Raw genomic sequence first — 16,414 nt, 5'->3', positions numbered from 1 at the left:
ATTACGGCGACAGCACAGTATAACCTCTTGGGGGCGTTGGAGTGGATCTGTGCGCCCTCCTCGCATTGGCTGCTTCCTTGTCCTTCGTAATGTCTAGGACGCAGTGTGTAGTTCCGCCCAGAGTGTCATCGAAATACTAGTTGTGGGGGAGAAGAAGCAGACGGTTATATTAACAAGGGCCAGTTCACAGTACAACAAACGTTACGCCTTGTGTAAAGGAACTACTTGGATCTAAAAGGTACTGAATTCATAACGGCGGTAAGTCGAACACATTTATTTCGCTACACAATAACTGTTGTTTCCACTGACAGATGTGTACGATGGTAGATAATCCCCGTGTCGCTGTTTCCTAGTCGGCGGTTTTCCACGTTATAATCCGGTCAGAGAGATGGTAGAACCCCTATATTGTAAATAAACATCGTACTTCGTCGTTGGAAACGATAAAGAAGACATTTTATCCGTGAAGCGCAGGTGAACAGGTCCAAACACGAAGCTTTGCCACTCCGTAACAAGTGAAGTGTACAGGTCTGTTCTGTTGCTCATCCTCGCTGTGATGCGACAAGACATTCTCACGCTCGTGCCAAATGTTGTCTGCGGCTCTCGCCGTGTTGCTGTTAGTTTATGGAACGTTTTTCTCCCGCTCGATTTACGAGTTAGTTACCACGGTTACATTCCGTCGGTTGGATTTGGTGGGGCTTCCCCACGATGTCAAACACGTATATCTCCATAGACCGCAGTTTATCATACTTGTGAGGAAAACCGACAAAAAAGCCGTTACAATAAGGTATTTTTGGGTGGTATTTTGCAGTTTATTCCCGATCAACGTTACTGCTGAATACACGAGGAGGCCTGTTTGACCTCCCCATCGTGTATCATGGATGTCTGTGCTCTGCTCTCAATAACCGGTTGCCTAGTGATCGCGTGTCCTTAGTGCACCACATGATCCGATGACAATGTCACTGGTCGCCATGCGAAGGTCATACAGGTGGACGTCTTCGGCAGTCTGGGCCCGGGCATGGTGTTTAAACTAGGGGGGATGGGGGAATCGTCTCGTCCAATCACTTTATCAATGCTGAATGTCCCGTTTCCGGTGGGGATGGGATAACGTTTACTCAACAAACACCAAATGCCATTTGTTGCTACTCAAAACACCGCTACGTATAGTCAAAACAAGTACATTTTAATCCCATATATTGGGCTGCCTATCTGCAGTAAAAGTAGAGCTCTATTTACTTTGTTTTCAGTATAGGCCTTAACTACTTAGTTATATGTAACAGGCCCACCTGTTAATGATCACACACCTGAATAAGCCCTACCCAGAGGGAGTGTCCACTCAGGTTGATTATTAAGCCAGTCCAGTTTATCATTATCTATGGTAGAAAGTCGTATTCTAGTGTTATGTTGTTTCCATTTTTCTATTGACTAATGTTCTCTATCACACCAGAAATAAAAGAGAGAGATTTTCTTTAATGGTCTTAATATCCCTCACGTTAATAACAACAAAAGTAATTTGTTCAACAACAAACAACTCTTTCTAAAGTTGGACCAACAGGAGGGGATTTAAGCATTAATTTACGACTACTGTTGCCACTACAGTAAAGGATTCTCTTAGGGAATTCCTGGGGATTAATGTCAGGAAGGATGCCTGTTGAAAGCCTATCGCTGTAATTAAGCAATGTTGCTGACAGGCAGACAGCCAGCCCCATTTTCTCTTCCTCTCACCTCAGCATCCTTGTCTCTGGCTATCTGCTGCGTGTCAGTGCTCGAGGCCATTACAAACAGCTATCCGGCCAAACGACGAGACAGTACACTCGACTTGTCCACTCGTCCGTAAAACAACCCTGCATCAGCAGCTGATCCTCATTCTTATAGCACTCCCTTGTTTTGTACTCGCCTGTTGTGGCCATTTTGTAAAACCAACAATCAAAGTAATGGTGTTTTCCAAATGTGTGCCATCATGGCCAAATGGTTGTGATGTAAGCTAGGAGGATTGTGTTCCTTCTGTGGAAAATGTTCTATTTGCTCTTTGGGACCATGGATTTTGCTGTGGTTATTTTGGTGTTTTATAAAGTGTTTTTTCCAGTCTAGACCATTATGTACAGTGGCCTTTAGCTTCAGTAAAGCTGAGCGGAAAGAAGTTTCTGCTGAGGTGTAGGCTATTTCAAGGTAACAAGAAAAGTGTTCTCTGTGATCACTGCCAAGCACTGTACCTGGTGTGTAAGCTTACCTTTCCCTGCTCTTATGTCATTATTCCGTTTTCTTTCTTTCACTTATGGAGTCTGTATAGGGCTGAGTTAATGGCCAGAAATACATAAGATCATCATTTGTTATCCAAGGTAAATGGATTGGGCATTTCTAGCATGTAATTGAGTCCTTTTTTCCAAAAACAATGTACATTTGGTGGACCTAATTCTGCATATGAATAAACCAAAACACACAGGAACATATTTAACTTTTTCACATAGACATTGCATCAGGTCAGAGAGCATCAGCAGGCTGCGTGGACTCATCCAAGGCCAGAGATCTCTATGGTAATTCCTGCCGGTTGGCTGTAGCTTTTCGTCTCGGATACTAGCAAAACTGTCTGGCAAGCTTCATCGCTGTCAGCCGCGTGTGTGTGTGTGTGTGTGTGTGTGTGTGTGTGTGTGTGTGTGTGTGTGTGTGTGTGTGTGTGTGTGTGTGTGTGTGTGTGTGTGTGTGTGTGTGTGTGTGTGTGTGTGTGTGTGTGTGTGTGTGTGTGTGTGTGTGTGTGTGTGTGGGGCAAGCTTGTTGATCTAAAGTAATGGGATGCGATCCAAGTTCTGGACGTCGGCGCTCCTTGTATATATCTTTCCCCCCCCCACTGTCACTATGCATTTAAGATAATGTGGATCTTAATACACACGATATAGCGAGCAGGGCAACAGGGGATTCCTTGCGGCGTCCATTCTCCTTCATTTTTATCTCTGATTCAAGTCAAGATAATCAAGTTTGGCTTAGTTTGAAATATCAAGCACTGCAGTCAGTGCCTTACTTTTACTGTCCATTCTTTCACAGCCACGACCTGGGAGCTCTCTTAAACAAAGTTTTGGTCCAAGCATGAAATAGAAAATGCGTGCTCGTGGAATTTCCAACGCGGCACACATGCTAACCACAGAGGTATTGGTCTACCACACACTGATTTCTAGATGATTTCCTTTCCATAATATTTCAGGCAAGGGAAGGTCCAAGAAATGGTAATGCTACTAAAGTGGTGATTGGAGCAGCCCACGGTACTGTCCCCAGTCGTATGCCACACCAAGCAATTTCTTCTTCCATTTTCTGCTTCCCCAGGAGCATTTCAGAATTCAGATGCGTTCCACGGCGTAATGAATCGTTATGTCCTCACTTATGAGTAAACGGCACTCGATGGGGGGGGGGGGGGGGGGGTATTTTCAGGGCGGAGTGTTGGGGTATGGGTTAGGGGGGATTAGGCGGACAGCAGCATCAGTCATGCATGTTTTTGCATGCAGGAGGCCGAGCCAATCGATATGAGGGAGAAGAAACTGCCGGTTCGTCTCGCACGGCTTCCATTTCCATTAGTGGCATTCCTTCCTTATAACCCTGGATGTACTGTCCTGACAATGGTTTCAACCTGGCTCAATGTGTGTATGAGCGATCCGAGTATCCCCTATCCCCCTCATTTATTGAGGCAGGGGATGGATTATTCAAGGTCTGCTCTAATTGGTTGTTTATGTGATTGAGGGCCGATGTGTGTTGGCCAATAAGCATTCACAATCGGGGGTGGAATGCCTAGTTGACGAGAAGATAATTGTACATTCAAACGATGTGGAAAAAGTCAGGTCATTGCCATGGCGGCAGTGATTTAGTATAAAGAGGGAGGTTCGGTCTGGCTTTGCCCTTCTATGGTTGCCAAGGACACGGCAACCATATGCAACCTATGCACTGTAATTGATAGGCGTGGGGAGGGGGAACAGAATGGAATAGTCCACCCCCACGTTTATGCCTAGGGAAAAAAGAGTTGCATCGCATTCATTGTGGATGTGGAGCCTGCTAGGCATGGCTCTATGGAGACGGGGTGCCCACACTGCATTAATATCCATTCCAAATATACATTGTCTGGCCACAGCATCTTTCAGAGCAAGGACAGTAATGTTCCGGGCTTTAACATGGGCCTTATGGTTGCCAATTAATGAAACTCCGCTGCAGGTTCAAGTCTTTATATTATAGGGCGTGTTGGTGAACTAACAATCTGGTCTAACATGTTTATGCTTCTTTCCCCCCATTACATGTTGGTCAGTTCAGCCACGTCCCTAGAGCTTTGACGTAAGCCTTCAACCAAAGATCTTTTTTTAGATTTTTGGAAAGTCAACCCAAAACTGTTCTTATTTATCATGCGCTTCTTTTTCCTCCAATGGTCTCTTCAGGCTGGCTCAGGGACGCAGAAGAGTTCACCACGGTAGGCCCAGTGATGCTTGCAGCTAGTGTAGCCTTTATTATTCAGGAGGACAGGTAGTTTATTAGCTACCCGTAGTGTGAGGCCTGACAGGCATGTCCGTTCGGCTGTATTTATATCTGAGTGATGGGGTGACAAGACCGAAGCACTAGCATGCTACATAGCCATGCTCATACTTCTGTGTGTGTGTGTGTGTGTGTGTGTGTGTGTGTGTGTGTGTGTGTGTGTGTGTGTGTGTGTGTGTGTGTGTGTGTGTGTGTGTGTGTGTGTGTGTGTGTGTGTGTGTGTGTGTGTGTGTGTGTGTGTGGTCTTGCTACGCTGCTTTACCTCTGTGTGTGTGAGACCGGGCCTATTGATCCCTCTGTGATTTACCCCATGTAGCTCCACCGTCCAAATCTCTTCAAGTCTGTGTCTGCTCTCGGTTCTCGGGCCATTCATCATCGGTTGTTGGAAAGCATCAGACAACGCTTTGACGTTCCAGGGGTTCTTGGTGAAGTTTGGGGAGATGATTTAAAATCTTGTTTCATTATGTTGTTTGTCTCTGGGCTGTGGTGGCATATGGCTCCTTTGAATAGCTTGGATGCGCTAATGTTTGTCCCTAATGTGTGCGCGTGCTTTTTGTTGTGCAGATATAAGTTCATAAGATGAAATTTAAGAGCAAGCGAGAGAGGTGATGGACGCACGCAAACCCTCTATCATATTCAATCGCATTCGGACAAAATAGAAACCCCATCGTTAAAGAGAAAAAAGACGGCTCCTTGTCGTACCTGAACCATGACTTATAGACGAGCCCCGAAATAGACCACCAGGATTGAGTCCCGGGCAAAATGTACCGGTACGCATTGTGGAGCAAACAGCGGGATGTTCCGTCTGGCGGTCAATCGACCCACTGAGGATGCTCGCATGCGTGCCACACTCATACAAAATGCATACTGGCCCCTTATACATGCTTGTTCGAAAAGATAAACGGGGGAGTTCCCCGCTTTCTGGGCTGACGCGTCACCTTGGAAGGGCCGATATTGTCCTTGTGCCTCAAGGTTTCCATTCAAACCGTTCTCCAGGTTATTTTATAGGTAATAGTGTGGGCCTTAGAGTGGTTGGGTGTGCACGGATGATGTGAGTAGATATGAGGTAATAAAGCACTAAATCAATACAGCCGTTAATGCTTCTTGGCTTGTGAGACCACTGGAGGAGGGAATACCGCACTCCCCCAGGAATAATGCAATTCTTTAAAAGCCTTGAGAGCGAAATAAGAGTAGTCAGAGAGAGAGAGAGATAGAAGTAGAGGGAGAGAGATTGGATGGGAATGGGGCCTCCCTGTTTAGTTTTTTGGCAGACTGGTGTGAGCAATGGCTTATGGATTGTATGCCAGTGACTGAGTTACTCCAGAAATAAAAACACACGCACACATGCCATATAGTGTGACGGTTAGGATTTGTTCCATCCTGCATGAAGAGAGGGGATCAGGATTAGCAGCTCCATGCTGTACTAGTTGGATGACGGTGATTAAGACTGATGTCTGGCAGCGCATCTGAAGAGACAAAGACCCAGAAAAAACTTGATTGGATCTAAGGACACAGAACGCAAGGTCATTGGTCCTTGGTTCCCTCCCCTCCCCACGCGGCTCACCCACTCTCCTCCTGCTTTGTCTGGGGGAGGGGTTGTGTGTGTTTATCCAATCTGATATATTCACGTCTTGTTGCCTGAACACCAATCGCTGCTGCTTTTTCTTTATCCATTTGAGTGATTGTTGCTCCGAGATATTCTAATGTCGCAGGATATTGAACCTCAAAGCGACTGTGGCAGTCTGTGTCTGACTGGGCTGTGTCGTCTGTTTTTCCACCGAGGAGACGATGAGTTAATTATAGTAATGCAGCATTTATAAAATCCAGGAAATAAGAAAAATGTCTGGCAGGATCAAGGCAGGCCTTGTTTTAACATCTATCTCAAAATAGACTCTCTGCGAGAACAAACGACCTGTCACCAGGTTTACTGCCCATCCGGATCAATTTTTGGCTCCCTCAAAGGGACCGTAAGGTGTTCTGCAATTCACCTCCCTCTGAAAATAAAAAAACCTGATCTATTTATTTATAGACTGACACATAATGTCTTTGCAAGCTCTGCAGTGTTTCTCTCGAAACTAGATTAGTGTAGTTGGAGTACACCTTTGTCTGTGAATGAGTTTGTATAAACACTAAACAGACATATCTTGCCACCTTATCGGCACCAAATCTTGACGAAAGGAGAAGACTCGAGCAGTTTTGTCTTTCTGGTGTTTAAACAGAGGAAGTTGGGTGTTTTTTCTGGTCATCTCTGGGGAGAGGCCTGTGTGAGTGCACCGAGCCTCAGGAGTGCATGCTGTGCTGTGATTAGAGTTTGGGAGCACAGACGGCATCGGGCATGTTTTCCCCAATCTACCTCAAGTGGATGTGTTGTCCCACAGTTCCATCCCACAGTGCCATCCCCTCCACCACCGCCCCAAAGGCTAAGCACCTCCATCTACATCCTCATCACCCCCACACATTTCACCATCCCCTCAATCCCAATCACCTCAACCTCAATAACCATCACCTCCACTTACTTCATCACCATTTATTTTACCGCCACCTTTATCATCTCCCTACTCCGGAGGCTGAAAGTATGATCATGGCAAGCATGAAGAGTGTTCACAATAATGATGGTTATCACAATATACTGTAAATGAATAAATGTATGGAAATTTCCAGCAATAATTCTTCCCAAATTGGGTGGCCACCGAGTCGTTACATTTTGGTATCCTCTCAGCATGTATCTGATGCTTTTAACCTATACCTGATGTGCTGTTTTTCAACCCTCATATTTTCTTATTCATTTTGTATCTTTTCTGTGGTAAGGGTTCAGGTTCTACAGGTTCAACCTTTCTTTATAGATTAACGTGGCCGGACAGAACAGAACATAGTTGATGCAAATTAGGTGATTAGCGGCCTCTGTAGGACGGTACCATTTATTAGCCCCCACTAAGTTATGTTTCTGGCATAATTACATTTCTATGCAACTATACTTTTTCGTCAACTTGACTATTCAATTATTGCGGAAGCAAAGAGTCCCAGTACGAACTTGCATGAATAATTAACGTCCCCCATTCCTATTATAATTATCCTGCCCCACTGGGGATAGGGGGGAGGGGGAGAAAGATGCCAAATGGAGGGATATTTCCATTGTGTTCCTCTTACCAAACGATTCCCCGGTTAGAGTAGTTAAGCTGGAACTCAGCCCCCCACTCCCTTGCCCGGGACTGTTTTACTCTGACTGGATTACTGTGCCTCACTGTAAACACAGGTTCAGTCACTGGGGCAGACAGAAGGGGAGACGAGGCTCTAGCTGTACATGAGCTCTGGGGAGATGCAGGGGGAACTTGCTTAAGGCCCTAAGGCCAAATTATACCTCTGTAGTGGAATAGCTCTGAGTACTCACTGTGGGTTTAGTAGATCACAGGTGAAGCCCATTGGGGCTGTCGCCGGAGTTTACCTCTAAAGGAAATGTAACCATACGTCAGGGCAGGGGTTTGGCCCCCCACTCTTTTCTGCTATGTTTTTTGTTTCTTTCATGACGGACTGTTACACATATTTGGATAGTACGACACATCACCTTCACAATATAAGACCACCAGATGTCCCAAAATGTATGACCTCGTGTGTTTTTGGCAGACTACACCGGCTAGGAAAACCACGGCATACCTACAGTGGCTATTTGATGCAGAGGTGGGGCTTTAGGCAATATGCCTGATGAAAGGGGGGAGGTGGAGTAGCCCCATGGATGCAGGTTGAAGTGATGTGTGCGGACAGAGGTTCAGCGCAGCACAGCATTGCTTGTAGGCAGGCAAAGACCATCTCTGTATGCTTTCCTTTGGCCTATTTTCCACCTATATATTCGCTTTGTTGTTGTTTGTTTTCTTGTTGACTTCAAGCTTGAGTGTGAGTTAATTAAAGATCAGCGGCCCAGAGTGAGCACAGCCAACCTTGTGTTCTGCAATAATTGGCCACGTCATTAAAATAATTTCCCTCAACAGGAAGGCAGACTTGCAGACAACACTGCAGGGTAGGGCTGTTTGCTTTGAACTTTTGCAAAAAGTGCCGGTGGTAATCATCATCTCCACCTTCTTCCTCTTCAAAATGCTGAGTGACGTAGCGAGATCCCTCAAAGTGTGCCCCTTTTTGATTACTGAGAGTTTATTTTTACTTTATCCTGTTGGCAAGCTTTATAGAAAGGCGTTTCACTTCAACCCAATATATGAATAATGGCGTGACATACAACAAGCCGCTTAATGGGCACTATTTCCTGGAGATTTAAACGATCAGTTGAAATAGTGTTGATACATATATCTTGCATACAAGCTATCACTTTCTCTGAAATGGTGGAACATGATTAGAGGTCACCTCCCATAAAGGAGAGAGTCATCACTGCACATCAGTCACTATGATGCTGACTGAGTTACCAGAGTCGGAGGTCACCGTACCAAGAAGAACCGTGTGTGTGTGTGTGTGTGTGTGTGTGTGTGTGTGTGTGTGTGTGTGTGTGTGTGTGTGTGTGTGTGTGTGTGTGTGTGTGTGTGTGTGTGTGTGTGTGTGTGTGTGTGTGTGTGTGTGTGTGTGTGTGTGTGTTTCAAAGTGAGTCAATCGATTATGACGATGCTAATGTTAGCTGTTTCCCCGTTGCCATGGTGAATCTGAAGCAGTGTTTAAGAGGAGACGAGAGGTGCCTCCCTGAGGCTAAGGAAGAGTAGAGGGTGGGGATGAGGGGGGGAAGGGGTCAACAGCCTCACAACTGGGCTAGTGGTCGTCAATCATGGAGCCTTCCAGGACTTAGTCACAGCCCAAGGTGAGATGGAGATGGATTGACCTAGAAAGAGAGGGTGGTGGTGGTGGGTGGGGGAGTTGACTGATCATCCAGATGATGCTACCGCTGACGTGGCTACAGGACTGCCTCATGTTCACGCAGCATTGTGAGGAAAGAGTGGGAGGATACGGGAAGACCTTCGTCCCCCAGCTGCCATGTTTAGGCTGATCTTCCGTGAAGGTTGCCCTTTGCCTCACGTGGGACTGTGGCGTGCCTAGGCTTGTCTCCTGTGGTTTTCCTCCGACATGGCTTCTTACCCAACATCCTCATGCGTTGTTGTCAAATGCTGTTTTGCTCTTTGCCAACCATTTGTTCCAGCACCTCCCTTGTCCGGAATGGGTCGTCGTGATATTTTTTGAGATTTCCCGTTGTCTAGATGTAGTTCCATTTAGGAAACAACCTGACCCTGACAAAGGAATGGGATACTTCTGTTTGAGCACCAGTGTCTAATTTCTGTGCCTTTTGTTTGTCCGGGGAAATAATGTTGTAGCTCTTAAAGCCGGTGTCTGTATGATTGTATGACTCCATCATACAAGCAAACGCTCACGCTGCACTGCCACTACCACATGTCAATTATTTCTCTTTTGACGTAGCATGTTTACAAAATAACATGTGGCGGGGTGTAACGGACATTTCACAAGCAGCTCTTCAGTCCCCTCATCTATTCTATTAACTGTGCTGGATGCGCTCCTCTTTATTTTTTCCCCCCCATTTCTCCTCGGCTCACATTGGCCCCATGGGGCTGGCCCAGCTTAGAATAAACATGGGCTGCTAGCTAGCTTTGTCTCTATGGCAACCACTGTGCATGCTGCACCGCAGAGCAGCGTCGATGGGGCTGCTGAGGGGCTGAGAGATGCACACTGTTGGATGCGGGTTTCAATGGGGTACCGCTGTCCTTCTGCTCAATGTCCTACAAGGTTAAGTGCATTTCCAGATGTGCGAAGGCCTCCGAAATGGAGGGGGGGAGGGGTTATTTCAGGTCAAAATCGTTTGGATGTACCCTAGCGGGAGAAGCACTCGTACCTGATTTTATTAGTGATGACTAACGGATGATTTCCATCTAAATTGTCTGTATAGGTGCGTACGTAACGGCAAAACGATGACGGGAAACGGTTCGTCCGTTGGGTGAGGGTGGTTTGGCTGTTACATTTACATTTAGGGCATTTAGCAGACGCTTTTATCCAAAGCGACTTACATGATACAGCCATGATAGCAGCAGTTGCTACACAGTTAAGTGCTCTAATACAATACAGTACAATGCAATACAATGGTGGCCAGAAGGGGGGGGGGGGGGGGGGTGTGTGTGTGTGTGTGTGTGTGTGTGTGTGTGTCCAGTGTGCTCCCCTGTTATCGAGACCCCTCGACCACCCCCACTCTCTCCCCTCCCCCCGTTATGAGCCGGCTACGATTTCAGCGGCCTTTGCCTCTGTCCCACTTTCCGTGGCAGTCTGAGGAAGTGTTGGATTGATCCGGTCAATCGGCTCAATCCGCTCAAGCATGTAGACTATTTGTTTGCTTTTCCTCCCTGCTTCTCCACGGCCGCTTGTCTAAATATCATTAAGTTCTGCCCTTGAGCTGGATTTGTCAACGGGGATTTACCCCAGTTATTATTTCCACTCCCCAACGCTTGCTGTGCCCACCATTTTGTTGTTTCCTCCATTTGTTTCATGTTACACGAGAACCATGGCCATCGGAGACTGCTACCTCCTGCTGCTGACATTCATGTGTCACCAGTAGATGCCTGTCCACACATTTCTATACAGCGATCGCCCTGGCTGATTCCCGCTGACTTGACAACCCCCCCCCCACACCACCACCTTCTCCACCCCTCCTGTTGTCAGATAACCGAACTGAAGGTTATCTGAAACCCTAAACTCAAGGTCGTCCAAGGCACGCTTTGGTAGCAACTAAACACGGTCCCAGCAGTACTTCAATGTTAAAGCAGAACTTCTGAGGGGGAGGCGGCACAGATCCTGGGCACGAAACCAAAATCTGCAAGTGGTGGAGTTGCACCTTGTTTCCTGTTTTCATTACGAAAATATTTTAGTGAAGAATACTAATTAGTATGCAGGGATGAATCTTTTAAAGCAGGATGTAAATTTGTCGATTTCTACCGGGGCTAAGTCTATGCGGTATTGATTTGAAACCTTAAGGACACTTTTCTTACGGTTTACTGCTACTGCTGGCCGAGAGTGTTTGCTAATAATTACGTGCTTGAAGGTCCCTGCCACCAGCAGCGTGGTCGGACTCTAAACTAATATGACATACCGGTAATAGTCAAAGGCCCCGGTCAGATATTTGAGCTTGTCGGCAATCCGTCATTGGATATTAATTTCAAGTCTGATTTGTGAGCCAGTACCAACTGGCTAGACATTTACTTATTCAAAACCCTCCTGCCAGATGTTCATCTTAAGCCCCCTGCCATGGCAGACAGTGTGTAAACCAGAAGACGAGTCTCCGCTCTCCAAGGGCATTGAACTATAAGGAGGTACTGGGTGATGTCGAAGATCTTTCGCCTAGTGTAACTCAAACCACTGTGCTCCAGCAAGGTAACCAAAGCCCCTTGGCTTCCTGTTTACAGCTTTTATCGGCTGCTCACTACCAGAACGTGTGTGTGTGTGTGTGTGTGTGTGTGTGTGTGTGTGTGTGTGTGTGTGTGTGTGTGTGTGTGTGTGTGTGTGTGTGTGTGTGTGTGTGTGTGTGTGTGTGTGTGTGTGTGTGTGTGTGTTAAGAATGATGTTATTATGCGAGAAAATGGACTACAATAACCATATAATTTGTCAAAACATACTTTGAGTATAAAATAAAGTTCAAGAATACGTATCATTTAGCATTATTCCTTCTCCACATGAAGCCCTTCCCCATGTTCTTTGTCCTTGGTTGGATAATGTGTGTTACTGTCATTACTGTGTTAGTTCGAGTGTGTCTATAGCATGAGGAGATACCAATGCATGCACACACCCCCAGGTGGCTCTGTGGCCCCTCAGACCAGGTATCTGGTGTCCAGAGAGCGGCCGAGACAGAGGGCGCGGCGGCCAACTGGCAGTAGCAGCAGGTCTCCAGTGGCCGCTTGTGATCGGATTCTGTTTCCTCGTTTGACATGCAGATAAACCAATAACAACACTGCCAGAGCTCCCCTGGATTCAGACGTGCATTTTTTCCCTACACCAGACAAGCTGGCTGCCTGTCACTGTAGGGCTATAGAGTATAAAAGTGTTTGTCCTGTCCTCCATCTCTAGGATTGATGCTATATAGACAAAGGCATCAGGGAAAATGATCAGGTCCAACGGGGCTGCGCTATGTTCGCCTCCATTACAGTGCAAAAACAATCTACCAGATTTTGTCGGTATGTGTGCGCGCATCAGCTTTGTACTACACAGTGCTTGTGGATTCTTGTGCCAGGAGTATTGGAGCATTCACTGTCCTGTAAATCACTGCTGGTGAGATTCTGAAGTCGCTGATGCTTTTCTCATGTCTTATGGAGGCATTCTGTCTAAAGGATAACATTTCCTGTCACAGTAATGACCGCCGGAGGAGGAAATAAAGTGCTAAACAAGGTTGAGCTATGCTGGCTCGCAAACATTGATGCAAACCACTGTGTGATATTTTGAGCGAACTGGGGAGTACGACTTATTAACATTTATATCGTTTGTGAGCAGCGGCATACAAACCCGGGCAAAAATGGCATACTTTAGTAATTTTTTACATGGGTCCCCATCGGTCCATACCACCATGTTTCTGCCACAGCAGCCTACCTTCTTTGACCTCACCGCACTTGGAGAAACTTCTGAAGTCATTAAAGTCTTTATTCATGAATTGACTTACAGGTCATTTTTTTTCCTGAATGAATATGCTAAACCGCAATCATCGTTCACAGCCCTGCATACATCCCCCCTCTCTGTGATTGCTCGACCAGTTGCTGGCGATTGATTGAAATTAATCTCTCTCTCTCACTCTCTCACTCTCTCTCACTCTCATATGAACAGAGCGCTTTACCGTCACCACACAGCAAGATGGAAGAGTTACAGGATGTCCAGCTGACCGAGATCAAACCCCTGCTAAACAATAAGGTGAGTCGATGCTGCTGGTGGTGGATGGGTGGGGGAGAGGTATGACCTATCAACATGCTGAGGCAACAGTGCCACGCATTCAACCGTCTCACGATTCCACACTGACACATTTGAGCTCTGCCCCCTGTGGCCATGGCAAGCATCTGCACACGATACTACATGCGCATTTCATGCGCGCTGCAACGCATGTGTGCCTTGCAGTTCCCTTCATCAAAGTGAATTATTCATATCTGCTTGGCTGTGGAAAATACTGTGGAAAGAAATCCAGGGCAGAGCGAGGCAATTTGAAATGGGGTGGAAAAAGGCACAGAGATAAACAGACAAACCGACAGACTGTGGGAAGAGGGAGGAGAAGAGGCAGACAAAGAGAAGGACCTAGAGCAAGACTGCGTCTTGGAGCAAGAGCGAATAAAGATCAGAGAACTGGGCTGAGACTCCTCAGCAAATTTCAAGAGCCAGCGAAGGACACAGGGAAGACGAGAGAACGGAAGGAAGCGATGGCAGATCTTAAGCTAGCTCCATCATTAAATTACCTTCCTTCTCTTCCTCATCAATGTACCCGTGTGGGTGTGTGCCTGGCTGTCATGATATTCATTCCAAGCTTCACAGGGGGTTGCCGGCTGTTGGGGCTGGGGGTGTGGGGGGGACAGGTGGCAGGCATGGATGTGGAAGAGCCACTGACATCAATCCACCAGGCATGAATATTATGGATTTCTTCTTTATTTGTACTTGGTTCTACTGGCTGACAAAGGCTTTAACGGCTCACTGGCCGAGTTAAGTGCTCATGCAGCGGCAGTGATGAGGTGACACGATAAAACTCATAGATTACTACGGCGGGTAGAGCTGACCTCTCACTCCATCTAGTGGCCAGCCAATTAAAGAATACGGTGTGTGGAGGTAGGCATCGGAAGGGCCGAGTTGGAGAGAGGGGGGGGCAGATGAGATGATGCACGAAGCCTAATCCGCTGTCATTCCTTGGATGAGAAACAGTAGCTCCACACAGGGTTGCTTATTACACACTAGCCCCGTTGATAAGGTCCATTGCCGACTAGAAAACGTTCATCATATACTCGAAGCATGCTCAAATAAATGAACGTAAAATGCTAAATGGCTTCTGTGTACATTAGCTGCACGGGTGACTGCTCAAGGACTGCTATGAGCTCATTCATATTCCACAACTACTGGATATTTAGCTGTTTGGCCGCATCAGGCCGTACACTAATCGCTTCAGTGTGATCTCATGCTAGACGATTCTGTATTCGCCGGATGAGGTTTCTCTCTATGCACCTTTTTATCCTTCATTCTTTCATGTTGGAGATGCAATCTATTGCAGACCTGCCTACTGCGTTCTTAAAAGTGTTGATAACACCGTATTCTATAGGGAGAACAGTGTGACAGTGTGGTGTCTGCCACTGTCTGGGGTGTTGTCTTCCAGTCAACAGGTTCTCCATTTTGCTCCCAAATGCCTGTAGCCTACCTGTAGGGCTCCTTGGTCAACAGCTCCCACTTGATTCTTAATATCTTGCATATACTGTAGTAGATTTTCTTTGCACTGGATAAAAGTCCAATCTGCGTAATGACTGAACGCTCGTTAAAATGAGCAATGCTGAACATCTGTTAAAGATCAAGTGGTGCAGGTGCCCAAAATAATTTGGTTCTAGTCTAACTGGACCACTCTAATTTCTCTGAAGAAAAACGGATGCCTAATTAGGACTTACCCGTTCAATGTAAATAAGAAATAATTCTCTCAGGAGGATAAGTCAGAATATTGATTTTACACCAATGACTTTTAGCGAATGCATTGCTTGAAACGCTACACAGTGTCCCTCTTAATATTAACAGTAATTATTTAGCTACAAATTCAGCAAACATTACTGTGTGGTCAATCAGCCTTAATTGCCTTAATTATCTGTTGAGAGTATTGGATACAGTTGAATGAATGAATAAAAGCGTAAACACAGTGGTATAGTCAAGACCGTGAAGTGTTAATATAATGTTGTTAATTTGGAGTTTTCTTTTATTTATCTGACAGCCATGGCGAAGACCTACAAGAAATATGTTAATTGGATAGAAATGTGCTTCAATTAACAAGTTTCTTGTGTTTAACACTCTTCTTATCTCTCTCTCTCTCTCTCTTGCAGAATTCCAGAAATTTCCAGGACTTTGATTGCCAGGTATGTGATACTTCCAGCCAGTACTACCGGACTGCTTGTGACTGGACAAGGAGTGATGGGGGGGGGGGGGGGCGGGGGGGGGCGGCATGGTGGAGAGAGGTCCATTGGCCCCATCACCTCTCCAATTCTTTATCCAGATAGTCATCTGCCTCAAATCAAACCGTTGTTCATCACTTGTGTGCCGTGTGTGAGATAAACGGTTGCCTGTTGTCTCTAGAATAGGCCACATAAATAAGTGCGCATCTGTTGTAAAGAGGTGTTCAGGGTCACAGAATGTGCTTCGAACAGACGTTCCACTGCCTGATTTGTTTCTTGCGGCTGTTCATTTGTAACAAGGTCACTAAGAGATTCCCTGAGTCTGCTTCGTGCCTTCTCTGGCTCTGCTCACACACACAGTAAGAGAGTGGCATTCCCTGTCAGGCGCGCCGGGCCGGCATCAATATGTTTTACAAACCTTGGCATACAAAGTCTATTGCAATCAGAAAAGATCATAGGAACCAGGCCGCACTAATAGATGTTCAGGATTGTGTGTGACCACAGTGTTAGTCTAATATGACCCCATCCGTTCCGGATGCTGCGGCCCGTTGTCGTAGCTGTCCTGTGACCTCCGCCGAGGCACTGTGACTAAACTGATTAATATATGGATAGTGATTGTTAAATTGTTATATATCCTTGATCAAAGGTCAAATTCGTAATTGGATGAGTATCAACATGTTCAATAAATGTTGAGCATTGTATATTGTCGTGTCACATTTTGTATTATATGTTTGTATGTATGTCTTTATCTTCACAGCCAGCTTAATTTTCTGATTCTCCGGTAAAAAGTAAATTTAATAGCACGGCTTAGCATAGCCTAAACA

General features: G+C 46.1%; 1 protein-coding gene across 3 annotated transcripts in view; it reads left to right on the top strand.

The window, feature by feature from the left end:
• Positions 1 to 91: 91 nt before the first annotated feature.
• Positions 92 to 16,414, top strand: part of ndrg3a (ndrg family member 3a) — a 36,767-nt gene continuing 20,444 nt past the window's right edge. For 2 of the 3 annotated variants that reach the window (XM_056605333.1, XM_056605331.1), the window contains exons 1-3: positions 92 to 258; positions 13,297 to 13,380; positions 15,522 to 15,554. In XM_056605333.1, coding sequence (XP_056461308.1) covers positions 13,324 to 13,380; positions 15,522 to 15,554 — 90 coding nt within the window. In that variant the 5' untranslated portion in view covers positions 92 to 258; positions 13,297 to 13,323. The remainder of the gene's footprint in view (positions 259 to 13,296; positions 13,381 to 15,521; positions 15,555 to 16,414) is intronic. The other variant, XM_056605332.1, reaches the window with a different exon arrangement.

Source organism: Gadus chalcogrammus, chromosome 13 (assembly GCF_026213295.1).
Source record: "Gadus chalcogrammus isolate NIFS_2021 chromosome 13, NIFS_Gcha_1.0, whole genome shotgun sequence".
NCBI classification, from domain to species: Eukaryota; Metazoa; Chordata; class Actinopteri; order Gadiformes; family Gadidae; genus Gadus; species Gadus chalcogrammus.
This window is presented reverse-complemented; position numbering and strand designations above follow the sequence as displayed.